The following is a 22,449-nucleotide window of genomic DNA, read 5'->3' as shown; positions in this document are numbered from 1 at the left end:
GATGTGATGGCATCCATATATTTCTACTATTTCTTAATAATAAAAAAACACTAGATACAAAACCCACAAATAATCTGGCAATAGTGAGAACTTGAAACATCCCCATCTTCACCTTGCTTGACGTGTGTGTGTGTGTGCGCGTGTCTGTGTGTGTGTCTGTGTGTGTGTCTTCAAGTCTAATGGGTAGGTAAAAAAATAGCATAGCCAAGGCTAACTCTTAAAAAATTCAAGAGAGCTATCTATCCAATATGGATATCCATACCCAGAGCTCCTTGTGTCCTCTGTAGCAGTGCCTTTCCTCGTGGGGATCTGCTTGCAAGGCAGATCTGACTCGGTGGGTCTGGGGTGGGGCCCAAGACTCTGCATTTCCAACAGCTCCCAGGTAGTGCTGTTGGTTCGAGGCCTTTCTCTGAGCATCAAGGGGAAACCCCAGTGGGTCTGGGAGGGTGTTTGCACATGGGACCCAGCTGTGGGTGGTGGCCCAGGTGCAGGAGAAGTGGGCAGTGGGCTCCATCTGGTACTTACCCTGCATCTGACTCTGAGGCTGAGGGTTAAAGGCAGTGGAGTGGTTCAGGGAGGCACGAGGGTTGGGCGTGGGGGCTGGGTGGTGTGGGCTGACCCTCATGGCTGTGCGCCGCAGCTGCTCCAGTTCACTGAGCCGCTCAGAAAAGGACAAGCTCCCGGGCTTGGTCTGATCATCTAGTTTCTGCCGATGTCCTATTGTGGGGAGCAGGGAAGGGAGGGGATGGGAAGAGGGAAGGGAAGCAGGAAAGGAGGGAGGGAAGAGATCAGAAAAAGTATTGTGGATTTCCTAAAATTGGGGCTCTTCTTGTCTTTCCCCTCTCTCCCCTCACCCCAACATAGACTTGGTAGAGATTTGCCCATTGGGCTAGCTGCCATGGGAATGGGGGGCCACTGTCCTCTCAGCAGAAAGGGCCCCCTTTCACTGCCCTGGCCACAGAGTGCTCCCCCAGTCTGGGCCTCAACACCCTCCCCAACCCTCTACACCCACTTCCAACGGGTACAAGTCAGTGGGATATGGAACTTGGTGGTGGTGGTGATGCTGGGAGAAAAAGAGGTGCATTAATTGTGGGCACATGGCCACATGCCAGGGGCTATGCTATGGCAGCCAGGAAAGGTGGCCTCCCGGGGCATCAGAACGGCTGTTCCTTACTGCAAACCCAACCACCGGCTGGTTTTAGAGGCAGCAAAGTGGGCCCTGCAGCTTATTGGCAGGGCTCCTTCCAAGAGGAAATGAGGCGTGGCTGCAAACCCCCAGCCCCTGGGGAGGTCAGATTTCCAGGTACATGCAGGGCATCCTCAGCCCCTCAGCCCCTCTCCCTTTCCCTCTCCTCACAGGCTTTTCACAAGCACTCCTTCTTCCCCAAAGCCGACTCCCCTGTGTACTCTTAAGAAGGAGTTGACAGGAAGGCCTCGCCTGTGTCTTGTCCAATATTCCCAGCAGAATAGGCCCCCTGGAGCCCAGAGGTAGCTGCAGCCTATCTGGAGAGCTTCCCCAGGGGGCTTAGGACTGGTGGGATGGGACGGTGGGCCCCTCAGTGTCTACACAGATAACAAGTGTCCTCATCATGCTCTTCACCAAAACAACTGTCACCAGCAAGCAGCAAGCAGAGGCCACTCACAGGGGACTGGGGCCTATGGTTTTCTCAAAATGTCCTTAAACCAGAGCCAGTCCTGTCAAGCAGAGCTGAGGCTCCAAGGTAGGGAGGTAGCCACAGGAGGCCTGGGCCACTCATTTCTGTTAAAAACAATGGCCTGCTGCTTCCTCAGCCTTATGGTTCCAATAAAGAGTCCTTGATCAATTGCACAACCCCTGTTCCCTGTTGTCAAGTGTCCCCAAAGCCAGACTGAGAAGCAGCCTGCCCGCTGCCCCCATAAAGTGCTCTTTCACATGCCCTGACCCAATGCTAGACTAGAAAGAGGCTCCCTTGATTCCACTCCCACAGCCTGGGGTAAGAGCAGACCACGAGAAGTGCACTGTAGTCCAGCTCCCGATGGGTACGATTATAAAATTAAATGGTATAACTTGCATTATGGCTGTAAATCTCCACGGCTGGCCATTTCTTCCTGCTGCCAGGCCCCTTGGCACAGTTGACACTGTCTCAAATTCCAGACCAGAAAAAAAGGGCCCACTATAGTGCAGTGATTTTATCATTAACGAGACCTGTTTGGCTCCAAAATGAGGAAAAATACTTAAGCATAATATTTGCGTAGTTCAAATGCAACGCCCCCTCCTGTCATGTGTCACCAAGGCAAATCTGGACTCTGATTCAGCGCTCCAGCCCACAACAGGGGACTTGAACGCAAACAGCCTGAGTCACGCAGGCTCAGCACACATGTGGGAGGCCTGTTCTCGGCTGAGTATTTTAAGCACCGGCTTTGTGGATGAAAGGCCATGGGGCCAGGTCTTGGAGCAACTCCCATCATCCCTTTCCCTCAGAAGTATGAAAACGTCTTTTTTCTAGAACGCCCTGTGTTGGTCAGTCATGGTGTGACTCAGTGCCTCTGGATGAAGCCTTCCTTAGCTCCTCCCTCCTCTTATCTCTGCCATAGATCCTTGGCTTCCTGATGATCAAACTGAAGAATCTGCAGTTTTCTTGCAGAAAAACAAACAATTCCAATGGAACAACCATTCAAAACATAATAACTCAGCCCTTTAACCTCCTACCACAGTCTAATGCGTGGCATTACGAGTTAGGGGAAAGAAGAAGGCAGGATAAATGATTGTGGAGAGCTGTCTGCCTCAGAAATAATGCCACTCAGCAAAGGCTGCTGGTAGGTTTTGTGTTCATTTCAAAACTTCACATTCCTCGGGCACTTAGTGGCATTTTTGAAGAACACTGTTTCAAGGACAGTGGGTGACCCAGGGGAGTGATGTGAACGAGGTCATTCTGAATACACAGCACTTGACGTGGTAGAGTCTACAATCAGCCTTGGAAGAAAGGCTCTTGCCAGTTGTCTCTCTCTTAGCCAGCAAGCGTGGGGACCTGTGCCACGGAGACACCTAACAGGAATCATCATTTCGGGTAAGCCAGTCCTGTGGTCAGGCACAACGTGAGGTTTTTTTTGTTTGTTTGTTTATTCTTTTAATTAGTCCCCCTTATTACCATAAACTTAGAAATGAGAGCTTTAACTTGTGAGCAATTTCTATACCAGCTGATACCTGCCAAAATTGTAGTCATTTATAGAGATTAACTGATGACTGTCTGCTTTAGCAGAAGTGTTCAGGCATAACTCCCAGAGAAAACAATTCTTCACTCTAAGCTGTTTTCTAAGCCCTGGGAGTCTCGGGGCTGAGTTTAATGCTGGAGGATTGGGGAAGAGCCCATTCTACTCTCCCCACGTGTGTTCCTGGGAGTAAGTAGGAACATTATTGCCTTAGTAGGGGGTCTTGACCCTCAGGCTCACAATGCTGCTGGAGAGCTGTAACACCAAGGCACAGGGGAAATGAGAAGCATTATCATATTCAAGGTGTGGTTCGGATGCACTTATAAGCTAGATCAAAGGAACATCTAATTCTTACTTTCTGAAACCATCAGACCTCATGTGCCAGATAGCAATATTTTGCATGAAATATAGGAACTTCCGATATAAACTTTCAAGCTGGGGAAAATGAATACTTTATGTCTTCAGTTTCCTGTATCTGTGTTCAATTAAAAGGCTCATTTGCCCCCTGAATTAGAAATAGAGGAGTATGGAAAATGTCTACTATCCAATTCACTTTTCTTCTTTCTCACTGAGTACTGGGCTTTAGAGGGCAGCAGGGACTTCAACCCTGGGTCAAGCCCTTGGGTAGAACTGGGATGCAGCTCTGAACACCTGTGTGCTGGCAGCTTGGCTTCTTCAGCATGTTTGAAGTCAATTGTGAATGTTTACAGGACAGTGCTTAAAGTAGTGGGCACGTCAGGATTTCACACTGGGACATCTTACTCTTAAGCAGAGTTGAAAAGCGTCCTAAATTCTTCTATTACCATTTTCTCAGTTTTGAAAAAAAAGAAAAGTACTTGGTTGGAATTTTACTATGTATGCAGAGTCATAAAAATCCAAAAAGGTGAAAAAGTGTATGTAATACAAATAAGTCAATGCCATTTGCTAAATTTTACTTCATTCCAAAGGCATTCCTGTTGTTTTTGGGGTTGGCTGCTCACTAGGGCATCCTTAAATGTTATATTTTGTGACGGATAGTGAGACCAGCTTTCACTTTTCTGCTGTACAAACTAAACTGAGCAGGTATGCGTATCTCGTTGATAACTGAGCTGCCTTTTTAAAGTTACCATTGTGATCTGTGGCTGTAAGTAACAGAAATAGAATATATAATCTTCCATTAAAAAAACTAGACAAGGTTAAATTGTCACCATTTCTTGGAAATTTGTGATTAGAGAGAATAAAGAATTTTCTGGCAGTCAACAACATATTAGTCTACGTTTCTGATATGGGTTTACTAGTTTTCTTGATAGATTCTCAGCAGAAAAATGAGGAAGGTATATACTCAGAAGACTGTCATGATGAGTCATTGAGCCAAATCTATGCAAAAGCATAATACCAAAAAGATATATATATATATCTGTATATACATGTATAAAATTGTGGTTCTTCTAAAAGCATATAAGAATTTTATATAGTCCATTTTAAAAGGACATCTGTATTTCAGAAGATGTTGGCCAGTCAATTGGATACTCACTGCATGAATCTGGATATAAAAATATGGGGTTTTCTTTCCTTGATTTGTTCCTGTTTTATGACAATGGAAAAGAAATCAATGTGTGTACAGAACAGCTTACTCTTCCTGGTATCAGAGTCTAACCTTTAGGTTGCGGGGTCATTAGGACTTCAAAGTGACAGTACTGAATGTGACCCTTCCTGAAGCCCCTTGCAGGTGGTAAAATAAATCTCCCTAATTGCAAACCTAACCATCTGCTGGCTAATTTAATGTTGGGAAATATTGTTCAATATTATATATCACATGTATATTATATATACTATATAATATAAACTATATGATGGTATATAGAATGTCAATATACATTCTAATTCATATTATATATGCATGCTTATATGTCATCTAGTGCTACATAACTATGGGCAGCCTCACTTTCCCCTGCCCCAATTTCTTCTCATATCGTTAAGCTAAGACAACACCACAAGGCTGGAGGACTTCAGAACTGGAGAAGGGCCAGAGAAATCAGCCTTGGTTTTTAACTGATGTGTGGGAAGTGAGGTTCAGAGCGGTTATGTCATTTGCCCATCTCACAAAGTCAGTTACAGGAAGACGGCAGGTCTGAAAACACACCCACTCTCAACACCCACGGACACACACACACTCGGGATGTACACTCAGTGCACCTAGAAATTCAACACCCACCGACACACACACTCAGGATGTGCGCTCAGTGCACCTACAAATTCAACACCCACCCACACACACACTCGGGATGTGCGCTCAGTGCACCTAGAAATACACATTTCTGTGAACTCAAAGCGAACAGAGTGGAGAAGTGCACAATGCTACATAGTTTTAGATCTCAGAGACACGAAAGCCCCTGAACGTGTGCATTCTGCCTCGACCATCTCACTTCTGCTTCCAGTGTATGTGTAGAATCAGAAGACAGCCCCAGTCACACTGTGGCCTGCAGGCTCTCAGGCTGTGTTTCACCTGCTTGGAAACACAATGGAATTACCTGGGCATTCTAGCTTGGTAGGTTGGTCTGGGGTGAAGGGCCTGAGAATTTGGAGTCCTAATCAGATCCAGGTGATGCTGAGGCTGCCGATACAGGGAGCACACTGGGAATACCTGCATGGAAGGGAGAGCTCCCCCTGGTACTCAGGCTTCCACTGTGCATTACTACTTCCCTTCTCCTACCTGCTTCTGATTTGCTGTGTGCTGGGGAAAAACACATGAACTAAATATGCCTGAACCGTGTTTAGACTGTGTTCACGAGCAATGACTGACGGCCTCCTTTTGGTGATAACTATGTGGCCGTCTTTTCATTTTTTTAACTCTTCAGTACACACAGAGCAGCTGACAATGCCCAAACTCTGCCCTGCAGATAGGCAGGTGTGTGACTGTCTCTGTCTCCCACAATAACTGGGCACATTCTGTTAGAGTCACTGTCATGATAATCAGTCTGATTATCATGACAGTCTCAAATTTGAGAACCCCAAATTCTCAAGTAGGAAGTAACTTCTGCTGTGCCATCTATGGAAAGACTTTGGGGAATGGCAGGGAAGGGTTACATGGAACCTCTATTCCATTCCACAAATGCAGCAGCTAAGTTCTCTGAGTGCCCATAGGACCGGGTGTTAATGCAGATGCCACAATCCTCCTTCCCTCTAGAGAAACAACATGGTCCCAGGGAAATGTGAATGCTAGTGTAGGCGTTAAGAATGCTGCATTCTAAATCTGCTTTTCTACCAAACTTTGCTGTGGACGAGAACAAGTCTCTTCATCACTGAGGCTCCATATCTGTAAGCCTGGAATTAAGAGACTAAGAAGGATTACTCCAAGGGACTCTAAAAGCATCCACAGCAATTACATCTGCTGCGATTATCTACTCAACTGGTTCTTGTTGGATGGCTCTAAGCATGGTCTTTCTTGAACAACGTCGAATGAGGTTACGACTTTCAGAGTTTTCCCTTTGTCTTTTTTCAGGCAGACACCCGGCCTCCGGAAGCCAGTGCCAAGTCTGTCAGGTTGGTCTCAGAGCTCTGTCTTCATCCCCACCAGGTCGCCCAGCCTGGGATCCCACCTGGCCTGCTTTACCTTTCCGTGTGCTGGGGGTCAGCAGCTTCGCACGAGGTGTCCTAAGAATTCACTCTCCCTCTGCCTCCAGCTGTTTCATCCATGACCCTCTGGACAGTTAGTTATAGGTGACCTTGGGCTTTAGTATTCAAAGGTGCTCTCCTCTCTCCCTTAAGCCTTCACAGAGCCTTTCGTGCTACCCTGCTGACTGGGATATTCCATTCTACTTTCACCCCTTCGCCTCTAGCATCACAAGGCTGACTCCAGAGGGAGTGGGACATTAAACCCACCTTAAAATTTGCTAGGAAGTTGTCAGAAGCTGCACCTGGGAAGAAAGCCACTCTGCGGAACACGCATCCAGGCTCTCATTTCCCAGCTTCTTGTCTGGGTTGGGAAACAATGATACGTTTGCCCTGAATGCCCACCTTTTCCATCACTGGCAGGAGGCACGTAAGTCCTAGGTGAGTACCCATCACCCACCCCGCCCACACTCCCTGTGCAGGCCCCCGTTCCTCCAGCTCGTGCCCCTAAGCCTCCTAGAGGTGGATGAATCCTGGCAAGTCCCCTAGGATGGCTCCACTTCCTAGGAATTCCTTCTACTCACTCAGGGATTTCTAGAGGGGTTCTGCTTTAGCCCCAGAGAATCATCAGCAGGAATAGCAGAGCCTTTGGTTGCGAAGAGCTTTTGTACTTTTGTGGGTGGTAACAGGAAAGCAAGCGCCCACTGGTCCACCTGTGCATGGGGCTTTCCTCCTCTGGGCCTTCCCAAACCATGGTCCTACAGTGGCCTCTCAGGTGACATAAAGTACAGGTTTCTGAGGTCAGGTGGCATTTTCTTTTTTTTTTTCTTTTGAGACGGAGTCTTGCTCTGTCGCCCAGGCTGGAGTGCAGTGGCACAATCTCGGCTCACTGCAAGCTCCGCCTCCCAGGTTTACGCCATTCTCCTGCCTCAGCCTCCCAAGTAGCTGGGACTACGGACGCCTGCCACCTCGCCCGGCTAGTTTTTTGTATTTTTTAGTAGAGACGGGGTTTCACCGTGTTAGCCAGGATGGTCTCGATCTCCTGACCTCGTGATCCGCCCATCTCGGCCTCCCAAAGTGCTGGGATTATAGGCTTGAGCCACCGCACCCGGCAAGGTGGCATTTTCTTAAGCCTGCTTTCTAAGGCAAATGCCTCCTACTTGAAACTAGAAGGCAGGTGGGTTGAGCTCCCCTCTTTGCCCTGGCAGCAGTGGCCACCTTGCCCTTGCTCCCGTGTCACTCCCCTGGAGCCTTTGTACTGACTGTTTACGCTGCTCAGGAAGCTCTTTCCTGAGATTCCTGTGGACCTGACCCCTCCCACCCTTCAAGTATTTGCTAAAATGTCATCTCCTCCCTGAGGAGTTCCTACAGATCCCCTTTTAAGTTGCAGACTGTGCCCCATCCAGCCAATCCCTAGCCCTTTGGCTTAGGTTTTCTCCATAGCACGTGTTAATGTTACCCAGGGTCTATCTGTACCCACAGGACTGTAAGGTCCATAAGGACAGGGATTTTGTACTTTTTCTGCACAGCCATGTCTCTCCAACACCTACAAAACCATCTGGAGCCTAATAGGTTCACTCATATTGGCTGAATGAATGAGTGAGTACTCAGTTCCTTCATGATTGGTGTTGTCCAATCACCCTCCACTAGGTTGTAGGAAAGTAGAAATCATTTCAGGTGAAGGAAGTTGTAATTAAAGTTTTCAGCTGAAATGTAACTACAGAGAAAACTTCTTGTTGAGAAAAAATATACTATCATAACTGAGCATAGTTTCATGGAGAATTGTCTCATTAGAAGTTAAATCAGTCCGGGCGTGATGGCTCATCCCAGCACTTTGGGAGGCCGACGCAAGCGGGTCACTTGAGGTCAGGAGTTCAAGACCAGCCTGGCCAACATTGTGAAACCCCATCTCCACTAAAAATATAAAAAAATTAGCCAGACATGTTGGCCTGCACCTGTAGTCCCAGTTACTTGGGAGACTGAGGCAGGAGAATCTCTTGAACCTGGGAAGTAGAGGCTGTAGTAAGCCAAGATCACTCCACTGCACTCCAGACTGGGTGACAGAGGGATATTCCATCTCCAAAAAAAGGCCGGGCACGGTGGCTCACGCTTGTAATCCCAGCACTCTGGGAGGCCGAGGCAGGCAGATCACGAGGTCGGGAGATTGAGACCATCCTGGCTAATACCGTAAAACCCCATATCTACTAAAAAACAATACAGAAAAATTAGCTGGGCGCGGTGGCAGGCGCCTGTAGTCCCAGCTACTCAGGAGGCTGAGGCAGGGGAATGGCGTGAACCTGGGAGGTGGAGCTTGCAGTGAGCTGAGATCGTGCCACTGTGCTCTGCCCTGGGCAACAGAGCTAGACTCCGTCTCAAAAAAACAAAACGAAACAAAACAAATTCAGTCAGGAAAACTCATTTGTTTTCATAGTAAAAAATCAAAAACAATGGGTCAAAGGTTCTTTTGCTGAGTTGAGAGTGGCATCCTGACATAGGCAAAGTGCACCAGCTTCTTCTGTTTCTTTGTAGTGAGTACCCTCTCACACACACACACACACAGAGACATACAAAAACACACATGGCACACTCATGCACACACATACACACATACAGACATGCATGCACATACACACAGACACAGACATACACATAAACACATATAGATGCGGCCGGGCATGGTGGCTCATGACTGTAATCCCAGTGCTTTGGGCCGAGGCAGGCAGATCATGAGGTCAGGAGTTCGAGACCAGCCTGGCCAATATGGTGAGACCCCGTCTCTACTAAAAAATGCAAACAGTAGCTGGGCATGGTGGCGCGTGCCTGTAGTCTCAGTTACTTGCGTGGCTGAGGCAGAAGAATTGCTAGAACAGAGGAGGCAGATGTTACAGTGAGCCAAGATTGCACCACTGCACTCCAGCCTGGGTGACAGAGCGAGACTCTGTCTCAAAAAACAAAACAAAACAAAACAAAAACATAGATACACATGGACACACACATATATACACACATACAGACACCCATGGACACACACAAACACAGACATGCATGTAAACACATACAGACACACACAGACACACACACGGATACCTGGACACACACACAGACATAAAACACACATGGGGATACACACATATACACAGACACACATGTACATACGTCACCCAGACACATATATTAATACATGCACAGACACACATACACATACAGACACAAACCAGGACAGACACACACACACATATACATATATCACACAGGGACACGCATGCGTATATACACAGGCAGATATACAGACATGGGGACACACACATACAAACATACACACATACTGACATGCACACATATACACATAATACATATACATCCATCACACATCCATATATCCACTCACACACACACACCGTTCCGTGATTGCCCTCAGGACATGGGCCAAGACAAGTGTAGCAACCAACAGCCAATGGAGAGAAAAGGCTACCCAAGGCCAAGGCAAGATCAACAACCAACACAGCTTCAAGCCAGAGACGCACACAGGCCTGCCCCTCCCCATCCTCCCTGCACCGTGCGCCCAAGACTCACGGGACAAAAACCCAGACAAAACTCTGTTCCCTGAGTCCAGGGCTCATTGCCATGAGCAGTGGAGTTTTTCGCCCACTCACATGAGCTCTTGGAGACTTGGGCCTCTCCTAAAAGCAGAGCACTCAAAATCTAAATCTGCATCCCCGGTAGCCAGGGCTCACTGTCCATTTCTGTCTCGTGACTAAGGAGGTAACTTGAGCTCAGGGCAGAGAAGCCGCCTGCTGGCTTCTGCTCTTGACCAGAGGTAGCCCTCTGTGTGGGAAGTGGAGGCAGCTTCCTAAAAGGGGATGCAGACAGCTCCCAAGTTCAAGGTTTTCTTCTTCTACCAGCCTATAATCCCAACTATTAGCAGCCCTCCCTAGGTTAAGGTCTTATCTCAAGGAAACCTCCAGTTACAGTGTAACTAAAGAGTAACCAGAGAGTGGTAACCACCAGGGACACGGATTTGTTGATCAGAGTAGTTCCTGCCCAGGGAAAGACTCTAAAGAGAAGGCGACTCGCAGAAGGGAAAGAAAGTGTTGGCGGTGGGTGGCACACTATGGAGAGATGAGCACTGACTCACAGAACACTGCCTGGAGCTTCTAACCTGGCTTTGGAGTTCAGGCATCGGCAGGGCTATCCCTGGGGTGGACAGGCAAGACCTGGGGGCCAGGAGAAGAAGATCTCGGAGGCGCACACACACTGCCTGCGTGAGCATGTCACCAGCACTGCGGCTCTCCACACTGGCCTCCTAACCTCCCTGCAGGAATCTCAGTTCCCCTCCTGCAGCAGCAGATCTCATGCATAATTGGCAGACACTGAGCATGTCTGGACAGGACAGAGGTAAATGCAGGGCCCTTCCAAGGCCGGGTGATGCCTCCATAAATGCTGGACAAATGAATGAATGAGTCAACGAATGAATGAGTGAGCCCCTTTCCTTGACTAGATTTATTCTGGAATGCTTACCCAGCAGTGTGGAGGATGATCTCTCCTCTGTACTTCTAAAAAGAGGGAAGGAAATTCCCTCCTGTTTCTAAGCCCTGCCTGCTGGGCCTCAGGGACTTTCCCAACAGCGGGGGAACAGCATCTGACTCTGACCCTCTCTCCTGTCACAGACGCCAACTGAAGTTCTAGGCTGGCCTGGCAAAGCTCTTGCCAGGGCACCCTGGCCACTCACAGCTCCTGAGTACTCACTAGTACAAAAGCCAACAGCAGCTAGTTGTTTTGAACAGAACGTTGGCCCTCCCTCACACATAAAGTTTTCAGTTGTTTGTGGCATGACATCCTCATTCAGGCATCAGGCTCACTTCTATGCACTGTTGTCCACGTGCCAGAAGCAGCCACCTGCTGAGAAGGGGCATCTGTGAGGAGGGAGGCCTCTTCTACCAGTTACCTGAATGGGCGAGTGACTGTTTGCCTAGACTCCCAAAGAGCCGCAGCATGGTGATGAAGATGCTGGTCCACTGTCTGCCAGGTAACATTGGGAGGGGAAGTTCTATTTATTCCAAGACACTAGTGCCTCCTATTCACCCTGGTGACCACATCTGAGCCAGTTAGGAAATGAAGGAAGGGAAGTTTCCATCCTTGCCAGGGATGGGGGCAGGGATGGAGGCAAGGATGGATGCCCAGGACAGCCTTCTGTCCGGCAACGTTCCCCTCCTCAATCCCTTCCTGATTCAAAAGATACACGCCTTCCCCCTGACCTGTCCAGCTTGAGTTTTTGCCTATGACTGCCTGACCTGGTGAGACCAGCCTCCTAGCTCCTCTGCGTTACGCAGGCAACAGGAGAGCTGCCTTTACAACGACTGTTTTGAACTTTCCTCTCCTTTTAACTCCATCAACAGTCCCTCTTCTGTGGGAACACCTAGTGTGTCAAAGCAAGACCTCAGCACAGAGCGACAGCCCTCATAAACTGTCGCAGATGACCCCGTCTTTTCCCAGCCAGAGGGGGACTCCGCACCGCTCCCTTCCCAGTCTCTTCCCCACCCCCAACTTCTTTTTTAACCACTTCTGCTTCCTTCATTTTCTCAGCAGCTGCCGCAGAGAGATATAGTAAAGCTACTGTATAGGATTTTGAAAGCGGGGCCTCCGAGAGCTTTCCAAACTCCATACAAGCCAGTTATTCTCTGCCTTGTTTTCTTTGGCTTCAGGTTAGTAACACAGAATGAGTCAAACAGTATTAACTTTCAATAGGGAAGTGGTGTGGTCAACCGAAGCTGTTTGCGGCTAGATTGTGAAGATAGGTAGGGCAGGTAATGCAGAACAGCCCATAATACTGCGAGGAGGCAGGGGCGGGAGGCGGCCCCACTCAGAAACACTCCAACAATTAAGTCAACAGAACTCACACCATCTTTTTTTAGTTGGCTGAGGAATTAACACCAAGGTCTCTGACCGGCCAGCTTTGGGAAGTTGGCCATGCTGGGGCTTGGACAATTGAGTACTTTGTGGGTTTAAGGATGTCTTTTTTTTTTTTTTTCAAATGTTGCCAAAGTCATGGGAACTCTAGTTAGGAAGATTTCCCCTACTTACAGCATGTCACTCTGGCGTGGACCTTCATTCATCTCTTTCCCTGGCCTGGGATATGAGTTGATCCATTCTCCCTTCTTCCCCCTTCTCCTCCTGCCCCACCCCCACCTTCTCAGTCACCATCTTTGTCTTCCCAGCTTGGCAGGACACCCCAGTGGCCCCTGGGCTCTCTTTCCTGAGGTTAGAAGATGGTGCTTTGAAAGAACAAACTGCTCCTACAAACATCAAATCAAACTTTTAGAAGCTGATAAAGACCTTAAAAATCATTCAATCTCCTTTTCTTTCTCCTTCTGTAGATGAGGAACCTGAGGGTCTAAGAGGAGACATGAGCTGCTGAAATTCACTGAGCTAGGCAGGGCCATACATAGACTCCACTGGCAGGCCGGCAGTCTTTCCACCAGACCAGGCCGCTCCCTCGCCCAGGGCTCAAGATTCCTTTTAGAGTTCAACAGAGCAGCTCCCGAGAACAGACTGGCCCTCAAGACTCAAATTTCAGTGGTTTCCAGTTCTTTCTCCCTGCACTCGGCTACCTATTTATTTTGAGACTGGCTGAATCACCCAAAGAATAGAACGGGTTTCTCTGAAGCTGCTCCCGGCAGCATGTCAGCAAATGAACAGGACAGCGAGCTGGCCTCTGGAGCCTTGGAAGATTCTCACCTCCAAGCAGCTGCAGTTTTTGACTCGTCCTGGGAAACTGGCACTGAGACTCAGGGGTGTAAGATTTCACCTCCCTGAAATCAAATCCAGAAATCTCAGGCGAGGAGCGTATATAAAAAGCCACAGGGGAAAAAAGGAATACGGACTCAGCAACTCTTAGGTGCTGTGAGCCTCTTCCCAAGCCTTCTGGTTTTGTGAGCATTTCATTGAAAGAAAATGGAGTAACAGAGTTTTAGAAGAAAAACTGTATTTGGTCTTGTAAGAGAAAAGTATATTCAAATAAAACTCAGTTCTCAACTATTTGCCAAGGTTACTTCTTTTGTTTTCAACATTTACAAAGGGTATCTAGTTGTAGGTAGGGAAAACATTAAGATATGCTAATGGAAAAAGGTAAAATTTCTGAAAGTATGGATTCACAGTGCGGGCTGACTTAAATGTTTCCATTTTTTCTCTTTAATTTATTCTCACCAATCCTGAAAGACATGATGATATCTACTTTCAAGAAATCAATTAATTTTATTTAAAATCCCTAAGAATTTAATATAGTGGGTGCACAACAATAATAGATTTTTCTATTTTTTAAATTATCTAATTATCTTTCTATTACCTGACAGACTACTTAAAAAGCACATTGATATGTATTATCTCAATGTATCCTAAAGAATCCTGTGCAGTAGGCAGAACTCATAGTATTATTCCCATCTTATAGATGACCCAGGGGAAGCTTCTAGATGCTAAGAGCTTCGCAGGTCACACAATAGCATAGGTGCTTCATGTTAAGCAGAACTGCATTTTGATAAAACCTTTCATTGCAAAAAGATCACCTCTCCCTCAAGGAAGTAGGGTAACATGGTTAACAAGGTTATGTTTCAATGAGGAATACATGTGTTGAAGCCGTTCAGTGATGCAGTATTTGGAATTAATAATAGGTAGCATGGAAGGAAAAGAGAAAAAAGCCCTTATTGTACTGTATTGTGAGGGCCAAATCTGCCAAGTTTTTTTTTTTTTTTTTTTTTTTTTTTTTTTTTTTTTAAGTAACTTGGCAATGGTAAACATTCGGCTCCCACCTGGACAGAATTCCATTTGTTTCCTCTCATAAGGTCTTTGGGACAAGGTCAAGGGGCCTGTCTAGAGCACGTGCTTTAATAACGGCAGCTACTATTGAAGGAGCACTGCTGTGCCCAGCACGGTGCTATGCCCTGCTATGAACTACTTGATTCAATCTGCACAATAGTCCCCAACAGAGCAATACCATATTCCTGGTTTGATACACAAGGAGGCTGAGCGTGGGGAGGTTAATCTGATCCCAAAGGGGAGACCAGGCTGAATCAGGAAGCCAGCTCTGGAGCTTCGCCATCAGCCACTGCTCCAGTGCGCCTTTCAGGCTATCTCATTTAATCCTCACATCCCCTAGCAAGGGAGGTATCATGCAGTCCATTCTACAGATGGGAAAACTTGAAATGCAGTTTTAGACTTCAAGCTCCAAACTCCTGTCTTGCTCACCGAGGCTCCCTGAGCACCTTGGTTCACTTTACTTTTTGAGACAGAGTCTCACTCTGTCACCCAGGCTGGAGTGCAGTGGCACAATTTCAGCTCAATGCAACCTCCGCCTCTCAGGTTCAAGGGATTCTCCTGCCTCAGCCTCCTGAGTAGCTGGGATTACAGGCGCCTGCCACCACACCCGGCTAATTTTTGTATTTTTAGTAGAGACGGGGTTTCACCATGTTGGCCAGGCTGGTCTCGAACTCCTGACCTCAGGTAATTGGCCCACCTCGGCCTTCCAAAGTGCTGGGATTACAGGCATGAGCCACCGTGCCCAGACCCCTGGTTCACTTTTGAAACACTGGGCTATGCCTGGCGAGCAGTGTCCAAGAGGTGCGTGGGACGTGGTTCTGCATTTCTCCTAGCTCTTTCAGATGAACGAACTAGAAATATCATACAACCACTTCTAAGGTAAGTGAAAATAAGGTGGTACCAGGAACAAATTCAAAGGGCCATACATTTATGTAGTATCTAGGAACTTATTTCAAATGTTTACTCTTTATTTTAAATAATCAGAAGATGACTTTTAAGCCATGGTGAACAAAAACAAATACAAAATCAAACAAAGTATCAAACGTTTGACATTTCAGTGTATGGAAGTACACTGAAAGATTTCCATAGCAGTCTGGGTTTTTGTCAGTAATTGCTTTAATGGAAAGTATGTGTATATCACAAAAGTACCAAATGAATATACTGCCTTTCATTAACTTTATAGGGGTCTAGAGAGTTGGCAAATTGATTCCATTGTGTTACTTTTCGAAAAGGCAAACAGAAAAGAACTTTGTGTGTGTGCGCGCGTGCGCGTGTGTGTGTGTACATATATATATTAGCTTGGCTTTTACTTATGAATGTGTGTGTGTGTGTGTGTGTGTGTGTGTGTATATATGTATTAGCTTGGCTTTTACTTATGAATGTGAATCCAGAATATTTGGCTATTCATGATAACGAATTTTACCAGTGATCCTGCATAATTTACACATAGAAGTTGATAAAAATATACCATGTGTCAGTCATACTATAAAAAAGGCATTTCGCATCCAACTGCATGTCAGTGGCTTGTGATATGTGTGATAATATAGCCATAATGTACAGTAATAGATAATACCTGATTTACCTTTTCTGTATTGCCAACTTTTCATAATTAACACTTTGATAGCCAAAAAAAAGCAAACTTTCTCTAAAAGTTGCTTTTAAAGAAAAGAATATGCAATGAACAGGAGAACACAGAAATTGCCAATGAGCTCAAATGAATTTAAAAGCAGATCTAGTGTAAGGGGGTAGCTTCTACTTCTTTAAGCTAACCTGTTATTATTATTATTACTATTATTATTTTGGTCATGGTGGTAGAGTTCTATGAGACCCAGTGTATCAAATTCTTACTAATGCCTTTCCTAGTTATATGGCTTACAGGAAAAAACAAACAAAAACCAAAGCCTTTGAAAAAACTCAAGGAGAAATTTTTCAAAATGAAAAGTGGAAAGTGGCTAGGGTATGAAAAAAATTCTAAATCTAGCTGAAAGCAGAGGAGTTGATGTATCTCAATGCGCTGGGACGCTGGGACTGCCAACCGCAATGCATCTGAAAGCTGTGGGTCCACCCATCCCCGTGGGAGACGTGCACCCAGTAACAAGGTCTGACCATCCCAGGCGGGGGCTGCCTCATCAGACCCCCGAAGGACACAGGCAGCAGGCGGAGCTGCCTTGCACCCATGGAAGGGTCTCCAGTGCTGGTCATTGACTTAGGAAATTCAGTGCGTGGTTGGCCATGTTTCCGTGCCTGCAAAGCTTGGCTGCATCGAGAGATCCCAGGCACCCTCGGGAGATGCACTGCATTTGCCTAGTACAACAGTTCCAACCCCAAGAAACCTGCCACATTTCACGTCACATTTCTAGGACAGTGTGGAGGAGACTTCTGTAGCTGTGTCATGCCTCTGCTGAACAGGAACCACATGTTAGATCTGAAGCATTGACTTGTGAGATATGATTTTTCTTTCTGTGATACTCAGATGTGATTTTTCTTTCTGACATTTTCACAAAGTGCAACATTTGGGGGCGAGGTCATTTTACCCATTAGTGACTTAGGAACAGTGCCCAGAGTGTTTCCAGGCCCATAAATACACTAGAAAAGAAATTTTACTGGGTCTAATAACAAAACAAAATCCAGAAAAAAATCAACATTTATAAATGTTTAATTAAATGGCAACAAAATGCACCACTATGGCAACTTCATGAATTTTCAAATTTAGGAGCCACAGATCTTTTTTGGTTAAAGTTTTCTCATTTCCAAAAGGATTTCAAGACTAAATTTGAGTCATACCTGTCCTCTTTTGAATATATATTGTGTGCCAGGCACGGTTCTAAGCCACAGAGGCTGCTACATTCAGCCTTGCAGTGATGTGACGGTGGCACCACCACTGTCCCTGTTTTAGAGAGACTCATTCAGACCAGCCGCTCCCCCAGGTATCAGCTCCTGTAATGTTAGCAAGCGCCAAAACGGAGACTTCAACCCCTAGTCTTGATTACATGTTGGTGGCAGAGAAGGCAGAGCGGCCAACTTATAGCCAGAGAATTTCAGAACAAATTAGAAAGCCCTTTAAACATTTTATAGCAAAAAAACGTCTATCTCAGGTACCACCTGGGTGCATGTGGATTTGCCTGATGTGATTTAGGATGGCACTGCCCAGGCAAGAAGGCCTGGAGGCCTCAGCCTCTAAGGGGCCCACTTTATGGGAATGAACTTACGGCTTTATTTTGCTGACCATATTTTGTTACCCTTTTTGAGTGAGAACTAATTTAGAGATTATCTCGTCCCATTGCCTGGTTCAATAGGAGAGGAAAATGAAGACGAAAGTATTTAAGATAATTGCTCAAGTTCACACCCACTGGCCTGGTGGCGCCAGTATGAAAACCCAGGTCCCTGAATTCAGGATCCAGAAACCTTTTTACATGTGTGAAGCTTAAGAAACAGAAGCCTAAATGTAGTCAGGATTTTTTTTTTTCTTATGGCATGTCATATAATGAATTCTAACAAGGACTGCAATATATTAGTTTAGATCCTGACCTCACTGGTGCGGCATTCAAATTAGTGATACGGTTTTGCAAGGGTCCAGACGGAGAGAGAAATTCGATGTAATAGTGTACGTTTCTTCCTCTTCTCTGCTGCCACATTAGATGAGAAGCTGCCTACAGATCATCTCTTTGGGTTTTCACGTTACCTGGAAGGAACTCTTATTTTGTTTTCTTTCTATAGCAATATAAATGCCATCTTAAAAAGTCTCAGTGGTGGCCGAGCACAGTGGCTCATGCCTTTAATCCCAGCACTTTGGGAGGCCAAGGTGGGTGGATTACCTGAGGTCAGGAGATGGAGACCATCCTGGCTAACACGGTGAAACTCCGTCTCCACTAAAAATATAAAAAATTAGCTGGGCGTGGTGGCGGGTACCTGTAGTCCCAGCTACTCGGGAGGCTGAGGCAGGAAAATCGCTTGAACCCAGGAGGCAGAGGTTGCAGTGAGCCGAGACCACGCCATTGCACTCCAGCCTGGGCGACAGAGCGAGACTCTGTCTCAAAAACAAACAAACAAACAAAAAAACAACCACACACACAAAAAACCTCAGTGGCTTCTGTATAAGGTAGGAAGAGTTACCAGGAATACACAGGCCACGTCAGCTTACTCAGAGCTGCATCAGGCGGGTCACTGCTGCTTCTGGGACAGAAGCCCATTCCGTTCAGGGTCCTCTTAGGTTCCCATTCACCCCAGGGGCCCTTTCAGACCTTAGCCTCCACTCTAGGGTCAAGGAAATCTGTATGCATATACAATTCTTCTTCTTGGTCTGGTTTGATACTACTAAAAATAATCAATAGAAATACATTCTAAAATTCACCGGAAACATGCAGGCACAATTATTATTAACGCTTTAAAAACTGCGTTTGCCAAGTCATCAGGTAGTTGAGGAGCTTAGCACAGAAGGAATTAAAGTACCAGGGCGAAGTTCCCTCAGAACTTTCAGCTTGGCCTGAAATGCCTTTAAAATGGGGAGGCGGGGATGTGAGTAAGGACAGCACGTTCCTCCTCTTTGAGCCTCTGTCTTGCTCCCTCTTTAGGTGGGAGGGGAGGAGGAATTACTTTCTAATTCCTGTGTGGATCAGGATTGCATCTAGAAAGAACTAAAGTCCAAGTCCAAATCTGATGAATTCAAGGGAAGAGGAATTAAGTAGCTCATCGTTCACTACCTGGAAAATACACTCGAAGCAATTCCCAGCGAGCAGTGCGATTGTGGATTGGTAATTACAATCCTGAGATCACAGATCCCTAAAACCATCTGACATTTTCATAACCATTCAAGAGCAAAGAGTGACACATCTTTTCATCCCCCCAGCAGCTACGTGCTGTGCACATGGGCCCTCTAGGAAACCCTTTGTTAAAGGGGGACCCAGACTTGGACCATTGCTCTGCAGGTCACTCCAGCACTTTACCCATCTTCCCTGAAGGCCAAACCGGAAGAAGAGATCTATGTTGTACAGCCCCGGGGTCGGGTCCCCAAGTGGACCCTGGTGACAGAAGCAGAACCAACTGCTAGCACCTGTGACCAGCGTGGCCGTGGCTGTGTATTACGAACTCTGGGGAGGAGTGGGAGGGGAGGGAATTTCCTGCAGCCCTGCCGGGGAAAACACTGATTCCCTCCTGTCAGTACAAAAAAATGATGAATGCCAAAGCAACAGGGCTCTGCTTTCTTGAAGAAAACCATACGTGACCCAGAACTTTATTGATAAACTCTCCTAATAAAAGATACAGGAATTACATTACCATGAAACTCAAAAAGCTGCCAGTGCAGTTCTTAAAAACAGACCCTGGCGTCGGTACATGCCAACGTCTGGACGCCTTAGTTTACATGCTGGCTTACTAGTTGTGTGACCTTAGGCAAGGTATACAATTTATTTTTTCTTCGATTTCCCTGCCTGTTCTTTTGAAGATTATGTAAATTAATACGTGTGAAGCACTGTGAACACTGTTGGGCAAATAACACTATTTAATGTTAGCTGTTGCTATTATCAAGTATTTTTACGATTAAGAGAAAATAACATTGTGAAGTAGGTGTTACTCAATCCTAAGAGCAATTATTTTTAGGTCCATTATCACCATAAGTTTATAGGTTGGTTCCTTCCCTCCTTCTCTCCTTCTTTCCTTCCTTCCCTCCTTCCCTCCCTCCTTCTTTCCCCCCCCCCCCCCCCCCCTCCCTTTTTTTTTTTTTTTTGAGACAAGGTCTCACTCTGTCACCCAAACTGGAGTGCAGTGGTACCATCTTGGCTCACTGCAACCTCTGCCTCCTGGGTTCAACCAATTCTCCTGCCTCAGCGTCCTGAGAAGCTTGGCACCACAGGCATGCACTACCACACCAGGCCAATTGTTGTATTTTTTGGTAGAGATGCGGCTTCCCTGTGTTGGCCAGGCTGGTCTCCAACTCCTGACTTCAAGTGATCTGCCCGCCTTGGCCTCCCAAAGTGCTGGGATTACAGGCAGGAGCCATGGCACCTGGCCTACAGGTACTTTTCATGCATTTCTCTTCTTCACTTGAAGCACATTCTCCATGTATAAAGATCCTATTTCTCATATTCACATACATAATAGGTTTGCTATATACAATCAAAGTCATAGAAGAAAATTATACTCATATGACATGATCTCAACCAAGTACTTTAAAAAGTAGCTGAGTGAAGATTAGGCCCTTCGAACAACCTATTTTAACTATAACTCCCTGTGGGTGGGGAAAAAAAAAATCAGTCAGAAAAAAAGCTGGTGCCTCAGGAAGTACTCTACAGTTTGTAAGTTTTGTAAGTAATGGCTCCACCTTGCCATCTCTATGAAAAAAAAATTTAAAAATTAGCCGGGCATGGTGGTGGATGCCTATAATTCCAACTACTCAGGAGGCTGAGGCAGGAGACTCGCTTGAACCCAGAAAGCAGAGGCTACAGTGAGCCAAGATTGCACTACTGCACTCCAGCCTGGGTGACAGAGTGAGATTCCGTCTCAAAAAAAAAAAGAAATCTGCATATTTTATCTTACTCCCTAGCTGCCCTCTAAGCCAGTATCCCAGATGTCACCTGATATGTGGATGCTAGAAGCCCCACGCTTAAACAGAGCACATCACAGACTCTACATTAACGGCCTGGTCCTCAAGGATGGGCTGTCCAGAGAGCAGAGGCCTCCACCCAAAAGGAATCCCATGAGCTCTAGACATGGTCATCCTCGCCTGTGAGGAGGGGCGCAGCTGCAGAGGCCTGTCCTTCCCTCCAGGCTTGTACTTCCTGGCATCTGCTGGGTTCTACCTTTCCAAAATTACAGCCAGCTCTTTCAGTTTTAAAATAGAAATAACTACATTTAACTAAACAACAACAACCACCACCAAAAATAAATAAATAAATAAATAAATAACATCAAGAGCTCAAACAGAACACAGTCACGTGAAAGACTCCTTTAACCTGGGGACAGACCGAAGTTATCTCAGAAAAGGCCAATACGTGAATTAACCTTTTTAATTTCTAATTCGGTTTCTCAGTGTTCCAGATGTAACAAATACCCGACCAGACAGGTAAAGGCTGCCCAATCCATACCACCAGGACCAGCCCACCCAAGATGGGTCAGTTAGGTCCGCACTGCTCACTCTCCTCAACCTCTCCTTGCAAAATATCTTCTTCCATGGCATTGAACCAATTCCTGCATTCAAATTATTTAGTGAAATCTCTGTAGAGAAGATGCTTTGGGATCTCAAAATTAGCAAGGAGTCACCTAAATTATAGATGTGTGAACTGAGAGCTGGAGTTTTTCATTAGATCCTAGAAATATAAAACATACATTAAAAAACAACTCTCAGCCATTCATAGTAGCTCATGCCTGTAATCTCAGCACTTTGGGAGGTCAAGGTGGGCAGATCACTTGAGGTCAGGAGTTCGAGACCAGGCTGGCCAACATGGTGAAACCCCTGTCTTTACTAAAAATACAAAAATTAGCTGGGAGTGGTCATAGGCACCTGTAGTCCCAGCTCCTCCAGAGGCTGAGGTGGGAGAATCGCTTGAACTTGGGAAGGGGACAGAGGTTGCAGTGAGCCGAGATTGTGCCATTGCACTCCAGCCTGGACAACAGAGTGAGACTCTGTCTCAAAAACAAACTAAACAAAAAACTCTCAAATATCCTTTTCTTGAAAAATCCTTTCACTCTATCTTTTGTGCTGAAGGAGGAGACACTCTTAATATATCAACAAGCTACTAAGTGCTCTACATGCTAACCGAAAACAGAGCCCACCTTGGTGCTGGTAAGAACCCATTCCAGGCAGAGGATACCTTCTGACGGTACTCTTGCTCCATGATAAAGTTAATTTTTCGACAATTAATAATT

At 46.2% G+C, this 22,449-nt stretch overlaps 1 protein-coding gene across 6 annotated transcripts in view; it reads right to left on the bottom strand.

Moving 5' to 3' along the window:
* The window catches only part of RUNX1 (RUNX family transcription factor 1), a 259,999-nt gene that overhangs the window by 46,291 nt on the left and 191,259 nt on the right, over positions 1–22,449 (bottom strand). For 4 of the 6 annotated variants that reach the window (XM_023191017.2, XM_023191013.2, XM_023191027.2 and 1 more), the window contains one exon: positions 526–717. The exons of the other annotated variants lie outside the window; for them this stretch is intronic. In XM_023191017.2, the coding sequence (XP_023046785.1) occupies positions 526–717 (192 nt within the window). The remainder of the gene's footprint in view (positions 1–525; positions 718–22,449) is intronic. 6 annotated transcript variants of the gene reach the window in all.

The sequence above is a fragment of the Piliocolobus tephrosceles genome, chromosome 19 (genome assembly GCF_002776525.5).
Source record: "Piliocolobus tephrosceles isolate RC106 chromosome 19, ASM277652v3, whole genome shotgun sequence".
NCBI classification, from domain to species: domain Eukaryota; kingdom Metazoa; phylum Chordata; class Mammalia; order Primates; family Cercopithecidae; genus Piliocolobus; species Piliocolobus tephrosceles.
The sequence above is the reverse complement of the archived record's forward strand: the minus strand, read 5'-3'. Positions and strand labels throughout refer to the sequence as shown.